Source organism: Branchiostoma floridae, chromosome 13 (genome assembly GCF_000003815.2).
Source record: "Branchiostoma floridae strain S238N-H82 chromosome 13, Bfl_VNyyK, whole genome shotgun sequence".
Classification (NCBI taxonomy): Eukaryota; Metazoa; Chordata; class Leptocardii; order Amphioxiformes; family Branchiostomatidae; genus Branchiostoma; species Branchiostoma floridae.
The window spans coordinates 11,211,243-11,229,175 of record NC_049991.1 but is presented as its reverse complement, the minus strand read 5'-3'; the positions used below and the strand labels follow the sequence as shown (position 1 = coordinate 11,229,175).

Below are 17,933 nucleotides of genomic sequence, written 5' to 3'. Positions count from 1 at the left end.
TAGGGGCTGGCTGGAATGAGGGATGGAAGTGAATTTAAGACGACATCAGCAGACGTACATGAGGACACACTAGCCTTCTTCACCGGCCTCTCTGGGAAGCTTGGCAATTTTTTTTTTTGTGGGGGGGTTTCGATTCGCGATTTTTAACCGGGAATATTATGCCGGGAAAGGAATATATGCCGGGAAAGGAATATACACCGGAAAGCTTGTACGGGCTAGGCGAAGTTGGCTTCCCAGTACGCCTGCTGGACTTCGGTATCTATTGCCAAGCTTCCCAGAGAGGCCGGTGAAGGAGGCTAAGGACACACCGACTTGATTTTATTGATGGTATCCACGCGTGCATCAATTTTCGTCATTCAAAACTAAAAGAAATGGAAAGCTAAGCCAGTTTGTTACACGAATTATGTCAGTATTTTACACCATCTTATGAAACTAGCTATAGACAAAGTACCGAAATTCTTACGAAGTTACCTCCTAAACAACAAATGCCATTAAAATGCAGAAGTAAGTTTTCTACGCCATTTTCTGAAACGAGAGAACCTACTTGCTCTCCAGGCATATATTGGGATGAAAGATCCTAATGCTTTCTGAGTGACAACCTGGCTTCTCTGGCAGTCACTTAGTTCACACATGAAGATGAACAGCTGTTACGGGAAAATGGATGGTGTCAACATAGATAAAAGAAATATTGTGTACATGGACATACAATATAGGTGACGCTTCGACTGGCAGCCAAGGCGTTACATCCTCGAGCGCACGCCTATAACGACAATTCCCATGCTAACTCATATTTTTAAAGTATTGAACTAATTGAAGGCAATTCTAGATGTAAGTTGAGACGTCTAGACCTGCTTGAGAAAGTGTTCACAGGCTTTAGACCTATAATGTCTTGCATATCTTTACAAGTCGGAACGGATACCCTATCAGAGCCTAATCTGCAGTACCGCTCTTGACCGCCTCCGGGAAAAGTGGCTAAAATGACCGTGACCGTCAAATTGCCAATTGTCGGTCTTTTCGGAAAAACTTATGGAAAATCACGTAAGGCTCGCAAAGGGGTTTGATTTTTTAGGCTTATTTGACTTATTACCAATAATGCGAACATTTGAAATGAAGAATGACAATATTTCAGCAACAATACAATGGGATGTTAGATCATCATAAACGACACTTTTTTTCTCATCTTACAAATGAACCTAGAAGTGTTCGAGTGTACATCTGTAAATTGTCACGTTAACGTTATGACGTGCCACCACATTCAAATTTCAAACAAGGCATTGAACAAATGCAACGTCTTTTATGGAGTAAGGGACTGTCAGAAAAGCCCGGCCGTCACTCAGAAATGATTACAATCGTTCAACTCAACATCTGCTTGGAGACCTTGGATGGTTCAAAGGGCAGTAGTAGTAAATAAATATGACCATACACCATTGAAGGCGACTTTTGCCTTAGTCAGTATATGTGGTGCTCTTAGTACTTCAGTTTAGCAATCAAAGGTCGTTCTGTTATTTTCATTTTCAGGTTTACAACGTGAGTCCCCAGACAAGTCAACTGCGCAACAACCAATCAACGAAATGATGAACTACGATGAGGCAAGATACAAAAATGATATCGTGATTGTCTACTTACTACATGTACATGTGCCTCTAATGTACCGACTCTGTATGCAGAAGAATTACAGTGAGCCACAGAAATCATTCATAACCATGAGTATCTAAGAACAGGTAATACACGTAGCTATGTACTAGTACTGTAAATGCAGAAACTTTCGCGGTGGTTTAATGTTCACGTTTTTGCGGTGGCCGCTGGCCGCTTCACCGTAAACTTTTTTCCATGGCAGTAAGAGACTACAGTTCATGGTGCTACCGCGAACTTAAAACCACCGCGAAAAGTCCTTTTTCCCGCTACCAAGAATTAAATTGCCGCAAACTTAAATGCATTTACAGTATGTGAATGATACGTTTTGTTAACTTAGAAGACGTGACACGGATCTTACTAATAACCGCCATAAGAGTGGAGGGAAACTGCTGCAGGGAAAGTCGATGATATCCAGACAGTCTAGTCCCCTGTCATCACTTGTAGGTATGTTTAGACTCGTGCAGTCCTGGCTTGTGACAACACATCATACACATGTAGCTTCCGTTTCAAATCTTCAAACGACGTCTATTTGAATTGAACCGTGCTATTTCGGAGGAGGGGAATGGCTTTATTTAACTACTATGTCATCTATTTTCAATATGGTACCGCCTACTACTGGTATTTAGAGCATCTTCGGGGAGAGTTTCTAAGATAAGCCGATCAGTGCGGGGGTCACGCGAGGTCACTCGAATGGCTCTTGAAAAAAAATGTAAATGAAATAATAACGATATTGTGGTAATCAAGTGCAGTAGATCTCAATATAATGCAGACTGCCTTATGAAGAATATTTCAACTTTTAGCTACCTGATTCTGCCTAGGTTGCCTTTAAGAACATTGTTATGCAGTTCTTCAACAACCTCATGAAACAGAAGCTCCGGAGGCATTCTCTCATTCCTCGACATGTTGATTTTAGGGAGAACCAGGGTCGGTCTACCCCTGTCTCACAATATCTGTGCAAAATAGAAGTACGCTTGTATTAAAGCTTGTAATGGCACAGGCGAAGAACTTACTAAGGGGGTCAATGACTCCGAGAAGAAAGGGATATTGTTTTTGAAGCTGACCAAGGCCGATTGAAGGTCATGTGCCATAATGCGGTGGCCAATAAACTTCAATGAACTCCTCCTCATGGCCATCTTATAATGCTATCTTATGTCACCGCAAGATCTGCTTGGAGATTACATGCGCCAAATGTAGTTTGTTTTGCTTCATCTTTCTCCGTTAAGAATATTAAAAACAACGTCGAGGGATGAAGAAAACTACTGTTAGAGTAGAATAAGATGAGTTAGAGTAGAATAAGATGAGACGTTCACTCTGTGGTTGCCTGGTCAGAACTGCGATGGACAGACCTGGGGTCTTGTCCCTTTATTGAACTCTTATCAGTACCATATGTGGGGTGGCCCTGTCATAGGACCACCAGTGGTCATCTTCCTGTTTTCTCACAGTCTTACATCCATATGTGCCTCTAAGATTCTTCCCCCCTTACAACAGGTGTCGCCCTCGACACCTTTAAAGTCATGCGTAAAACGTTACGTTACAATACAATTATTACAAGTTTAAAATATAGAGGTCAAATGTAAACAGATGAGGTAGCATATAGATCATAATCTGGTACGGGTGTGACAAGTAATTAGCTTCTTCCTGGCAATGATGTTTCACAGACGGACTGCTGCTGTGATAATGGACTCATAATGGGCCTTGGCTGTTACAGGCGCCAGTACTTCAATCGCACAAACATAGAAACAACAAACAAGCAAAAACAATTGGCTTCATACTGGCACAGCGGCCAAGAAACAAAAATACACATGTACTCCCTAGCAGTACTCAGTCTTCCGGGCAGTCACACAGCTACAGTGCGCACGTGGCCGGGCATACAGACATGAGAATAGTCGTCCCGTAGGCTTAACTATTTACTAAGGCAAGCATCGTACAACAGATGGATCTTCCGAGGAGAGACGTCCCGCAGGCATCGGCTCTCCATAGGCAAGCATCACACAGTCAACACACAAAATACAGCACAACATAAGTTCAGGAGGCGCAAGACGTTACCCGTAGGCGTACGGTCAAGGCATAGAGAACGCTACTAGCTAACTTAGAACATATACAATACATTTGTGCGACCGTACCTTGCTAGAATTAAACCACAAGAGTTCGATGGTCTTTGCAGTTCAGTGGTATTACAGGGTCAAGTAGAAGTACTTTTAAACAGATCGATCGTTCGAGTCACCGCTGAGTTCAGTTCACGCCGGCGTTTTTACTTGGAAGTTCGAGGTTAACGTTGTGTCACGGGGCAGCTTTGGTCGAGACGGGCAGCGACGGGTCCTTGGTGTGAAGCTACGGGGCCGGGTCGGGCAGACGGCGGCGTGGTCTGCAGGACAGCGCTGACACGTGGCCGGCTGCGGACGGCTTCGGGATGGCGTCTTTTCGGTCTGCAGCGACGACGAGCGGAGGCGGCACGATGGAAGATGAGGTCTGGCGGCAGGCTGGGTAAGAGAACGGCATGGAAACACATCGGACGGCTGGGTCTGTAGTCTACGTCCACGGCGGTAGCAGGCAGGCTGGCTAAACGGACGGCGTGGTGGCACGTCGGGGCGAGGTCGGTCGGCGACGTGGCACAGTGGCGGGTCGGGCATCATAGCACGGGCGGCGTTCGCTCGGGCGGCTGGTGGTCTCGGTCCCCGGGCGAGTCGGGCGGCATGGTAGCGGGCCGCGGATGGCGTTAGGACGGCCGGGTCCGGCCGCTCGAAAGCGGCAACCCAGAAGCTGCCACCAGTGTTAGAGTAGAATAAGATGAGACGTTCACTCTGTGGTTGCCTGGTCAGAACTGCGATGGACAGACCTGGGGTCTTGTCCCTTTATTGAACTCTTATCAGTACCATATGTGGGGTGGCCCTGTCATAGGACCACCAGTGGTCATCTTCCTGTTTTCTCACAGTCTTACATCCATATGTGCCTCTAAGACTACTACCTTTCAAAATAGGAGAGTGAGTGAAATTGTACACTATTCTGTCAGTGTTTGATATTGAAAAAATATGCATGGTAATCATAATTTAGGCGTCTCTCGGTAGCAAGAAAATGATCATATAACCCCCCCCCCCAATTATTGATTAGGTGATGCACTTTAACAACCAGCTAAAATCAACATCATCTCTCAAGATAAAAAGGTTACAACTGACAAAGACGAATAAGATAACAATAACAACAACGAGCAATTCACAGCAAGTAGTCCAACATGGCATATGAAGTTGTAGATTGAAGGGTTCTTAAGGGTTTAGCGGGTAATTCTTTCTGTTACAAAACGTTTGGTGTCTACGATATAAGTTTGGTTAAGGTTTGAAATTCTGCTGTTTGTTTCATAAGACACAATCATAATAACGTAGATTGACGGGTTCACTGTAGGTCAAGTCGAGGTCAATAACCTGTAAGTCTTGACCTACATATAGAGTCAACCTAAGGAGCAACAATAGACGGATCCTTCTCGTCCATCAGTGCAGGTTCTATTTATAGCCTTCAACCTGACAGAATTGCGCGAGATTTATAAGCCAAAGTAGTCCAGGCGTAGTACTCCGAACAGAGGATAGAAACAACCTGTCGCTGTTAGGGGGAGACGAGTTGGGACACAATAAGTTGGGAAGTGGCAGTCATGATGGTAAAGAAGCAAAGTGAAGAGACATATGTTCACATGGTGGATAACTCTTAAGATCTTTCAGTACCATGATGACACCTTAGTATTTTACACAGTAGCAAGGGCACGTCAACGACAACGTTGCACTACAGCAAACCCAAATATCAGCTATTTTTGACGTGTACTTTTTCCAATTTCAGAGGATGCACGTAAAGCAAATTCTAACGGCAGTTGGGAGAGTACTACTGGATGAAAAAGGGAAGAATTTGGCCAAATAGAATTTCAGTCTTTTGCAGTCTATCCAGTTATCCACCAGCCGGTCAGTTCACTCCTAGGCCAATTAACTCCTTCTAGACTTTTATTCCAAACTTGGCCAAAGTCCCATATTACTATTCGGCCAGGCCGGAGTCTGGTAGAGTCTACGTAAGAACGGTTTCTACACGATCCTACACGTGTCCGTGTGTCACGTGCCAGCCCCACATTATGGCTACATACCAGGAAGTGATATTCCACACGAGAGGGTGTCTCTCCGCCTGCCCCAGACGTGTTTGTGTCGTGTTTCTGTAAGACTCATGGAAATCTACCCAGGCACCTTTGCTCACTTGAATCCACTTAAAATGCCGACATGTCCCTCAAGATGCGCCCATGTGCGATAAGGAGTACCGAGAGTGACCCGGGAATGATCATTTGGACATTCCATCACCAGGGGTACTGGTGGATACATGGACTACACGTGCACGCTGAGTCGCTAACCACGCTAGAAACTGAGAGTGAGACATGGGCACAATAGATGGACGATAGACCTTGGACGATGAAGAGATGTCTTTGACGCGTTCTTATCTCTACTCCAATACATTCTCACGGGCAAATCACAGTGCCATTTCTTCTATTTCTACACGTACATTGATGTGTGACACGTACGATAAAACATTATTCCTGGAAAAATTGCTGATTGTTTTTTTCTCATGTTTTTTTCTCAAAATTTTTTTTTCAAATACTTTAATCATTACGTATTCATTTGTGACTAAATTGAAACATCAGTTTGACTTTGTGATATAATCATGCGGCTATAACAACCTGTATCACAAGAATAAACACGTGTGTGCTTCCTGTGGTGACACGTTTGACCCGACGACTTGGTGTCACTATGTTTTTGATTGACAGGTCACCTATATGCAGAAGGACAATCGTGACCTGATTATATCATATGTTACGTGTTTGGGCGACCAAGCTAAAAATATGGCAATGCCGTCACCCAGCCATTTGCATCCACGTCCATCCATCATCTTCCAGTGTACACAAGGTCTGGCCCGAAGACCAGTGGTTCTCTAGTCTGTCCTGGAGCGTCGACGCCAGTCATTAGAGCCTACATCAGGACCTGACGATTCTGACAGACATTGCATGCAGCAGCGTGGCGTTCTCATCTGACCCAAGGCACTTTCCGGGCGTCCGAACGGTGGCGCCTAACCGCCTTGTCTCCTCAAGAATTTTGCTGGGCCGACAGAGATTCTTTTTGAAGGGTCCCCTCGCCACGTTTGCACATGTTGCTCTTGGCAAGAGTGCTGGAGCCGCTCCAATTCACCAGCGGATAACATATCTGGCCGGCGCTGACGCCACGCCGGAAGGTGCCGAGCGCTAATGAAGTATTTGCCCTCGCCAAGACAAAGACGTTTATAACGAGGTCACAGGGAGACCTGTCAGCACGTTAAGTCGCTCACCAGACTTGACTCTAGTTCTAGCTTCAAGTGCGCTCTCCCCTTACACGAGAAACCCATAACGGCATAACGGGTAACCGAGCTCAAGCTCAGAGTAGGTTCCTGCAGGTCGTCATACCACAGGTGTGATGAGGTCGCACAGGTTCCCAACTCTTACACGGTCGGGGGTTATCATTGATGGAGTGTAGGAGAACTGGGACATGCGGGGTCAGGAGGGAATGCCCTCGATTGGCACGTCTATACAAAAGTACATTCCAAAACGCCAAGTTGAACGCATTCCCAGTGGGTTAAAACCACATTCGTAAATCGCAGTGATGCTTCATTTCCAACTCCCCACTGAGGGCGATGAACTTCTCGCATATTCGTCATTGTGGCATCGATCATTCATAGATATCGAAAAACATTTAAAAAATATTAAAGAACCCCTCCAATGACACGGGGATTGATGATCAGATGATCTGGGATATGAATGATCGGGCGCTGTGGACATTTGTTGTGGAAGGATTCACCACGTCCCCATGGTCGACAGATGATGATGATGACGAAACTTTAGATTCATTTTATTAGGAACATAAATTCATCGTGATAGCTTCCAGCGGTGGGGAACATGGCCTGCCAACCTGCACGTCATGTATCTCAGGGCGTCAATAATGGGCCACATTTACGGTATTGCAACACGGAGTTTGCAATTTAAAGACCTTCAAACAGTCTTTCGTGTCAATCAAGATTCCATGCGTAACTTGGAAACATTGGCTCTTTTCCCCAAATGACTATTTATACTGTCTTGTCCGTTGAGGATTCCAATACTTAGGGGATCCGTATTGTCTTTATTGTTTAGGCCCATAATATGAGCTTCATGTCTCACTAGATAAGGAAGAAACATCATAGGTTGCACTCCTTGGCGCATTTGATTTTGAAGGAATTTGGTGCCTATCTAAAAGATGTGTTGTGTCCATACCGTTTATTTGTTGGCCCTCAATCAGCAGTGATTAACACGGTCCGAATTAATTGGAGTTGATGTGTTTTGAGATAAACTTAGAAGGACCTGTCAAATATCGTGCCGTTATAAGTGGAACTGTGCGCTGTTTATACTGGATGTTTACGTACCCAAGGCCGTAGGAAAGTTCTCTGTCTCGTAAACACGTCCCTTTAACGCAAATTGGAGCCAAAGTTTTATTTGGCTTCCATGAAGGCACGTATTAAGTGTTTTCTCCATTTGGCGTCTCAGTTCTGGGCACATGGGCGTCAAGTCGTAACTGTTGTAATTGAGTTCAGTTTCTCCTGCCGTATTCCGTTTTGGTGGGATAGCTGAAGGCCTGGGACTTGCCACGTGACTGCTGAGGTGTGCTAATAGGACTGCGTGTTAAGGCGTGGTGTAGCAGAAGCGTCCCGCCCCCACCATTCACCTGCCGACGTAAGCTAGGCTAGTGCCCCCTGCCTGCCCCAGGCCCGGATCGGCGTCACTTGTCGGCCCCGCTGACATAAAATCCTGTCATTAAATTCCGCCCATTTCTCGCGGGCTAATCTACTGTGGCCGAGGTAAACACGGTCCTGAGCCGTCCCTGTGGTAGCACCAAGTCGGAGTCGTTCCGAGGGCCCTGGGGGAGGGGGTCCGGTCGGCGGAATTCCAGCCTTTGATATAGCGATATCGGGTTTATCTGGTTGAAGTGGTCGCTCGCGCGTTCCAGGGGGTGGTGTATATAAAGCGCGCGTGCCACCACTTGATCGGAGGCTCCGTGCAAGTAGCCAGGGTCCGAGCGCCTTCAGGCATCGATCACACCCCTCCAGCACAGAGGACTGCGCAGCCTCTGCATCTGCATCGAGCCGGTTGGGCGCAGCGCTGGAGAGGACGACTCCGCGGTGCAAAATGAAAGGGCTGCCGAAGTTGGCAACGCTCCTGGTCGGCCTGCTGCTGACGGGGTTGGGGACTGCCGTACAGTCCGACTTTGAAGGTCAGTATTCGGCAATTTCTACCCTCCGAACACAACTTTGACTGGACCATACCTTCTTTATCATGATGCAGAATTATATAAGCCTTAAACTAGATATCTTCGTGACGTTATCGAATCCCGGGCGAAACCCGTTTTCCCTCTCTCAGGCATAGAGCCGGATTGTTGAACATTGTAAGAATTTATTTTGTCAATTCCTGCCATGACTGGAGTGAATGCCGCATCAACGAATGGTATGAGGTAGATATGGACTGGATCTGTGTCACAGGGGTCAGCTTGTTGGCAAACGTGCAGCGTGGGGCTGTGACGAACCCCTGCAGCTGGGACGACACGCCGCTCCAACCGTCTTTAGGCACCTGTAAAACATCCTACAAGTAACACACACATCTTCGGGAACACTGTTGGACCTTGGCGAGATTCGTTGGTGCAAAGTTGAGAAAGTTGTGTCCGCCTGTCCTGAGTTCTGTTTGTCAACATGAAAGTCGATGGAATGGCTCTTAGGTCGCTTTCGTTATTCGTAACATCTTTTGGCAGAAAAACTGCATTTGTGTGCCAAACAAATTGCAAACTTATCAAAATGATAGCCAAGGAAAGTCGCACGGACTGGCCTCTCTTATTCGTTATCGCAAGAACCCTAAGTTCCTTTAAGCAAGAGTGCCAGGAGCATTGAAAGCTGACCAATGGTAATGACAATTGGTTGCGCTTAAATCACATACTCTTCATCCGTTGTGATGTTCTCCGAGGAAGACAGGACAATGAGTAAGCCGCTTAGTAACGTTGCACCACTCAAATGCACAGCTCATTAGTTTACAGCGCGAGAAAAGTGCCATTAAGTGTGTTCTACCTGATCTCGCCAAATCTTTGTGGTTTTCTTGCACTTAGCTGCTGGCACAGGGTACACTGGCAACCACCTCACAACAACTTAACAAAGTCAACACCACACAACCGCCGCTATTAGAACGGTACGGTCGTATTCTTGAAGGCTGAAGGCCGAAAATGAGTCTATTATCGGGTTTGTGGTTTGGCCAGCGGTAGCTACCTCGGTTCTACCATGTATTGAAGGTCAGCTGGGAAAGTAGGATTGAAGCTCGTCGGTTTTGGCACAAGAGATTGGCTGAGCCGTACGCAGCTGCGCAAGGATACTATCTTCCGTCTTCAATACAGTACTGTATATCAAAGTCAGGTTCAAACCACAATGGCACTGGAAAAGGTGATATAATTTTCACCGGAATGGATCACAAATGCACTCATACTACGTGCTGGCTGTTACAGAAAGCGAATCCGAAAAGCGTAATAAAGTAGGTGCCGGCTGTGTCGTCGAACCAACGCTTGTCGGGTACATATACAGAGGCTTGGGTATACATGTCATGGTTACTTCTCTTGCTAGCAAGACTAATTAATAAACCGATACTGGTGCAAGTCATATCTGAGAATAATCAATAACTTATCCCCATGATATCTACATAACCAAGGAGGTTAATATAACGTGAAACTTCTGAATTCAGAGCACGCACGACAGTCCTGTCAGTCAAAGTGGCCAAGCATAACACCTCAGGTATTTTGCTTTTGTTGAACCAGTTCTGGGGCACCTATCAGTCCTGATGTACAGTTGGCACGAATATGGTACTTTGTCTGTTTGAAGGGACCAAGAGTTGCGCAATGACTCGGTCGTAACGGGTAGAACATTGGTAAGATGCTTGAGAGACCCCCCGCCGGTGTCCTGACACGCGGGCAGCAGGGAAGCATTGCTGCCGGGGACATTCCGCCCATGGTTACGGCTAAACATCAAACAAGTCTAAATCATTACACTGGTTAAACAAACGTTTCTGGAGTTTTTAACATGTCAATGACAAGAAGGACTACTGATTTAGAAAGCTGACAGTTTGTGGGGAACATCTGTTTCACCCTTGGCACGTGATTTGGAGGGGTGGGCACTAAACTTGATCCCACATCCTTGCCCCTGCCCGACCCCGCAATGCGCCACACCGAATCAATAGAGACGGTCTTCAAACGAAGCATCGTCCAAAAGGGGGGCGTGCCGGGAATAAAACTCAGTGAAAACGCAGAAACGACCCATTGTTACCTGGGCAGGTAGTCCTAATGGGGCAATCCAAAGTTTTCACATAAATGGCACATCAGGTCTTCGACAGGAAATGAAGGACACTCATGCGACAGTCGTGAATGTGTCATGCAGATGTTTTGCAAATGAAGATGGAGCCTTTAGTGTCTGCAGTCCCATGCGAAAATACGTCTTACGACTGCCTTGCAATTGACATCGACGTGACGTTGTAGAAATCATAGACTTTTTTGCATAACTACCAAGCATCACAACACTATCTGCCGTGTGCCATGATGTACATCGTACGGAACTCTGACCCATTTCAGATATTATAACTGTCCTCAGGACGCTCGGTTGGACAGAGCTCGGGCAGCATTGACCTATATTTCCACGACAGTCGCATAGAACATATCTCAACACAATCTACGTAGATAAAGGTATATCTTTATCCGACATAAATCAATTGGGTTGTAGCCACAAAAACGTAGATTGCGTAAGAGTTTCTTAAAGTTTATTTAACTTTGTCATTCAGCATCTATTTTCAACCAGACGTTTGGAGTGGGTCCCGGAAACATTCTGTGTACGGTGCCAACTCCGTACGCATGTGATTTACTCCTCAGCGTCGATAAGACGTCTGGGTGCCGTCTGGGCCGCACAGCAGCGACAGATAAGGATGCGGTCTAAACTTGACAAATCTGGCCCACCGTTCTATGGAGGATAGACAGGGTGTCGCCGCGACGTCCTTGGCACCGACTAAAAATATTCATCTTAAGACCTTCAGTCTCTCTAATTGATCCTTCATCTAACGTGTCAGAGCAGACCCCCATTTATCTGTTGTAGTCACGAACCTTTGATCACCGCGATTGTTTAGACTTGCAGGCTTTCCAGTCAATCGCCCTTTTATAAAAGATATTTATTTTTGTTGTCATGTTCCCTGAAACTTTACTACATAATCGACAAAGTTAAAGTCGGGACAAGGCCAGCTGTAGGGGCCAGACACACCGACGCCACCATGCGGACGGTGCAGGTCAGGACCTGATGCAGCAGAGGCGACCGACTCTCCAAGCAGAGGTTGAGTCGCGGAGATATAGTAGTAGTATAAGTAGTATAAGTAGTATAAATTTCCCGACTACTACCATATCACCGCGACTCAACCTCTGAGAACTGCTTGGAGAATAGGGGCGACCAGAGATGTCCAACCATCGTCTTCAAGCAGATGCATGAAGGCGTATCCAGTGGAAATAAGTGCCACTATACTAAGAAAGGCGTACACCATACCCCGAACAGATGCACGACACAAGACATACATCTATGTAAAGATGAGTCGACCACTATGACTCACCGGCCAGTACAGCTTGCCAACTTGTCTCAAAACATGCACCAAACACACAGTTTACTCAGTCATAGTTTTCGTCAGTGTCACAGGTGGCGGGCGGGGTAAGGCAGGCGACACGACAAGTAAGAGTAATTGTTGGACTTAAAATAGCCAAAGTCAACTAAACATTAACGGAAGATAGACAGTGGTTTATTTGAATGGGAGATATCGGTGCTTGGTGCCAACAAGCTCAGGAGCGAAAGTTTACATGGCAAGCGCGAGGTCTTTTAGAAAAAGCATAAAGCTACAAAATTAAATTCTTAACTATTCCTCCCTCTGCAGATTTTCTGATGGTGGTTGAGGCGGAGAGCCGAGGAAGAGGGGGCCGGCCCACGATGCCTGGTGCCCGACTGAAGACACGTATGCATACGGAAGGCATGCGCCAGGGGCCCGGCTGGGACGACGAAGACAGCGACGCGGAAACAAGCGGAGATGACGTCGACGCCGATCGGCCGCAGTCGCGAGCGACCGGCCGCAGTCGCAACCCAGTCTTCCGCCGAGGAGACCAGCCTGCCCGGCGGTTCAGCTGCTGCGACTTCGGACGGCTCGCCGGGAGCGGAGGGTACCACTGCAACCCCGACTTCTACAAGCCGCAGATATGGTTCCGTCTCCGAAACCAGTTTGAGATGAAGCAGAGGATGATGGGAAAGCGGGGCAGCTTCCCGCTGATCTCCCAGTTCAGAAAGTGTATGAACGGGAAGAGGATGGCCAAGAACGCCTTCCACAAGTGCTGTAAGGATACCCACATGGAGGCTATGCTGGCCCAAAAGCACAAGATTCATTGGTACATCTGATGACGGGAAGGAATGTATCAATGTCGTCCGATCTAAGGACATGGAGACGGTCATGTTTAAACACAGTGAAAGACGTACGTGTGGTCGAACTGAATAGAGGGCAACAAAGAACATGTCGGACACGGCAAACCAAATGGACTTTTGGAATGGGCTCGTGTCAACAGCGAATCAAACAATGGAGAACATTTCGGAAGACTTCTTTAGGGCTATTTGAGCGTCACTATGTGTATAGAAAATGGCAGATTGACTGAAAAACTCGCTGCATCGAATAAAAAAATCAAGCAAATAGTAAGATCGTAGTTCGGAATGAACGGGCATTGCTTGGACAAGAAAAGAAATAGTCTGATACAGACATATAATGTCGCCTGTACATCTATAAACGGTGTCAAAGGATATCTATTTTTTTAGTTCCAGAAGTTTATGAACAGTATACTGTATAGAGCTTCGTGGAAAGAGCTTTGACAAATTTGAGACGGGTATGTTTACGTAGGGAGCTCAGGATAAACGTGTGCAACCTAAATACTAACATTCCTACCAGTTAGAACTCATCTCACTAATGTTCTCTCAAACTCCGAACTGAGTAAGTCTACAGCTGTTTCAGTTGGGGAGGAGGACATGTAGAGGATTGAAGTCAAGCTATTGTGACTTTTGTGAATGAAAAATTACATATTATATATTATATTCTGGATCTTACGTTTGGTATGGACTTTTTTGTCCAGACTGCCTGAATAGCAGGGAATGCCCGAAAAGCTGCGCAGGTCTCCCAGTGTTCTCTGTAGCTAGCTAAACCTACAGTCCTTCCCATTTGAGGGAGCTGAGGTTCTGTGTTGCTCTGGTGGATACATGGTGGTAACGTGTTTGTGTTCTCAGGGAGGTTTGCCCAGGCATTCCAACCTTTCTGTCATACGATACTCTTGCAAGGTTTGTTGTTGTTGTTGTTGATGACGCGTGAAGCTGGCTCCGAGGCACTGGAATTGATTGTCCGTAAAGCGACTGACCGAGTTAAGAATGGGAAGTTATTGTTTAAATACTGTTGTAAATACAGATTGGAGAGACCACGTTGTGCCACAGAATATGCTAAAAACGAATGTTTTTTCTGACTTTCAACACAAATGTACAAATCTTCACGACGAGAAGTACTTTGATGGCATTTGGCATAGTTCTGTGTAAAACTGGGTCGGCAAAGGAGTAAGTAGCTCAGGCATACCAAGACGTGAACGACACTTGTGCCCGTCTTATGTATATTGATTCTTATCACTCTATTTAGGTTTCCGCGAAAAGTTGATCATGGGGAGCCTATGTTCGTTAAGTTCTTTTTGTTATCATTGAAATGTATAGCATCTGTTATAAATGTTGTTATAAGATTAAGAAGACGCTTGGTATCTTTGCTCGTTGTAGCGACTCATGTGTGCGGTGAATTGTTAGAGACAAGAAACCGACAAGTGAGGAGGGAAACTGTCGGGTAATATATATTTGACTGCTTGTAGATAAGGAATTCTCGTATCTGTTATGCTTGGATGGGTGAAAAAAAAAATCCCCACATGAGCAGAAAATTGATCAGTGAAAAGTATGATGTACTGAAAGGGCTGTTTAATAAAACTGACATCCGAATGCATACTCTAGTAAATCATTGGTAATTGTGAAACTGTGGTACACACACATTTACGTATTATCACTAGATTATCACTAATCTATGAGTGTTTCAAGTTTAACTACTAGCCTACATTACATTGCACCCGGTCTTGCAATATGTGACAAAATGTCTCTCTGTGCACACTGATGTGCACACTCGCTACCTCACTTAAACCCCTGAAGTGAACCCTCCGTATATACACCTTGTAGGTGTCCTCTGGGGTGTATCCTCCGTATCTAGACCTTCATCTCTGGGCAAACAGTCCGGATCCTTCACCTTTGGGGTGTACCCTCCGAATCTAGCTGTATCCTAGGTGTACTCTATATTTACACCTAGGTTTATTCCGATGTCTACGTTTCAAGGCTTGTAGGTGCACCATCCACCTCTGGAGTGTAAACCTCTATACTTACATCTTGTAGGTGTACCATCCACCTCTGGAGTGTAAAGCTCAATATTTTAACACCTTGGAAGTGTACCATGCACCTCTGGAGTGTAAACCTCTATATTTTCATCTTGTAGGTTTGGAGTGTACCTCTGGAGTGTAAACCTCCGGAGCTCCATATCTACATATGTATAGCCTGGTATCCAGCCGTATTGTAGCTCCCGAATCTCTTCTGTCCACTCCGCTTTGCGGATACCATACTACATTATGTAGTTGTGCCATCCACCTCCGGAGTATAAACGTCCATATCCACATTATGTAGGTGTACCGTCCACCTCCTCCACCTCTGAGCGAATATACATCATAATTTACATTGCAGGTGCATCCTCTGCCTCCGGGGTGAACACTCATGATGTGCGCGCGGAAAGGTTAAACGCACGAACACGTGCCTAGCCCTGCAGTTGGATATGATCACACCGATAAGGCTTTCGTAGGCATCCATCTATGCTGGTATTTACACAGTAGATGGGCAAGAACAAAGGGAAGCAAAGAGTCACCTCTTCTCGCGATCCTCGCGCCACGCCTGCGAACAAAGGCGGCCATTGTGGCGAGGGTAGCGGTAGAGGTGAAGTGAATGGGGAAGACGACGTCGCCGCCGCGACCCGCTGGCGACGCCACACAAACACCGGCGCACCGCTGTCAGCGGCCGGCGGATTTACCGCCTGGTTAGAGCAACACACACGGCTTAGCGTGGTACGGGCCCATTATTGGGGAAAAGAGTGTTCAATTTCATAAACGGACTTGTGGACACAACTAAAAAGGAAGCACACACCTGTCACGGCAAATCTAGGGGGCCTGTGGGCGCACAAGTTTGGACATGGCCACTGCTGAGGACAGGGTCTTCATGACAGCACAGTTATGCGTAAGACCGTCGACGTCCATGGGAAGGACGTCCATGGAAAGGATTTGGCAGTAAATTGACTGGTTGATACTATGCTTTGTAGGGATAGGTAATAAATTCGACTTCGAAGGCGCTAACTTGAATCATTTGTGCTTTTTGCCTAATACTAAATAAATTATATGATAATAAAAAAAATGGAATCACGAATGACATAGTCGCGGCTGTTAATGGAAGGCCGTTCACTATCCTAAAACCAATGGAACAGTCCTAAGACGATCATATACAGTGCATGTATAAACAGTGTCTTGAACTTCCGTCAATCTACCGCCCCTCTGAGAGCCTGGAACCACACATGGCCAGTGGTCGCCATGTAGTGATGACTCGCATGTGTTTTTGCAACATTATTCTTGCCAACTCTGCCAGGTTAGAGACCTCGTGCTCACTAAGGTATCGGAACCAATATATAACAGTTCGGTGCAAAATTTGGATCCCCCCTAAAAACGTCTTGGTTCTCACGATGCCATAGTAATAGAAACTTTTCCATAATTCACCGCCCAATGAAGGTTCCTAGCAGTTGAAACTTTTCTTCTAAGAACTGTTTCCCATTACAAAATCTACATACGGGGGACATTTCCTTGACTCTTTTGGCAGAGACGGCACATTGTCATTGAACTGTCAACCGACCTCAGGATGCTAGTAAAGAAAGAGCTCGTAACTGGTACCGGCCAAACTGAATTCGCCACCCGCCAAACAGGTAGAATAATCAATTGGAAGGGATACTTGAAGCAGTTCTATATACACGTAACGTTTGCAAGGTCGTTTGCAAGGTCGCAAGACAAATTAAGCAAAGGAAAGAATCGGACAGTGAGCTGGAGTACTAATTTGAAAAGTTTGACATCAAACTGACCCTGATGACGTCAATGTTTGAACTTTGGAGAAGTTCCATTATTTCCAACGATGATGTGTTGCTGTTCATAATTAGACTTGAAACATCCGCCGATTGAAGACCACTCCAGTGTTTACCACAGGTGTTCTTATGTAAGAGTCCGCAACGTGTGTCTCAAGGCCAAGTCGCACGTTAATGGGTCTTTTTTCAGTGACCACAATCTATCACTTCTTCAAGGTAACGTTAGAGGTCAGGGCTGGTCAAGGTGGTCAAGGCTAGTATTGATTTCGTCAGCTGGATTTGATTCTCCTTCAACAAGCTCCTAACTTTACAACCGGACACCCTTCAGGATAACAGATCCCGTGTGACACGTGGCTGCCACGCTAGATGCGCTCTCCTGTCAGTCTTCCTTAGCAGAGAAGAAATACAATACACGAGGCATTCTACTATAGGACTACCGGGGAAATGCAAGGTCCGCATTAACGTGGACGGAGCCTAGTCCTACTCTAGTGCTAAGAAAATAATGATAGCTAGCCAGGCATATGTACAATAGGGCTAGTTCCATCCGGCTGTATAGGACGTGCTCCCAACATACTATATGAGGCGTATCGTTTTCAGATGAAAATATTTAGGGGTATCGGCCGCTCGTTGACATGACGCTGCACGACAAGCAATTAAGCAGGTTGCAGAGGAAGTGTGGACTCGTACCTTCTGTTTGTTTAGTGTTCCTTATCTGAAACACGAGCCTGGGTACGAGAAGAACATCGCTCGGCCATCAGACTCTATGGGCCAAACAATGGCGCCATTGGCTGGCGGCGCTCCAGTGCCCCGGGCACGTGCCATCACTCATCTAAAGTAAACGTTTAACTGCTTTGCAGAGGATCAGATCTGGTAGATAGGACACTCCTTGACGGTACACTGCGGTTCGGTTCCTGTTTACTCTAGTGTTCTACTTACCTTCGTTTACAGGTCAGACAAGGGT

At 46.1% G+C, this 17,933-nt stretch overlaps 1 protein-coding gene across 1 annotated transcript; it reads left to right on the top strand.

Annotated features, from left to right (window-relative positions):
* The first annotated feature begins 8,380 nt into the window (after positions 1-8,380).
* LOC118428990 lies at positions 8,381-14,764 on the top strand. The gene is made up of 2 exons (XM_035839323.1): positions 8,381-8,924; positions 12,638-14,764. Exons 1-2 carry the CDS (start codon positions 8,840-8,842, stop codon positions 13,147-13,149), a joined length of 597 nt encoding a protein of 198 aa, XP_035695216.1. The 5' UTR covers positions 8,381-8,839; the 3' UTR covers positions 13,150-14,764.
* The last annotated feature ends 3,169 nt before the right edge of the window (positions 14,765-17,933 follow it).

What these genes read in the sequence shown, in the direction of transcription:
- LOC118428990 (XM_035839323.1), top strand. Translation starts at nt 8,840, where the DNA reads ATGAAAGGGCTGCCGAAGTTGGCAACGCTCCTGGTCGGCCTGCTGCTG. An exon ending in CGTACAGTCCGACTTTGAAG is followed by an intron (nt 8,925 to 12,637) that starts GTCAGTATTCGG and finishes CTCCCTCTGCAG; the next exon opens with ATTTTCTGATGGTGGTTGAG.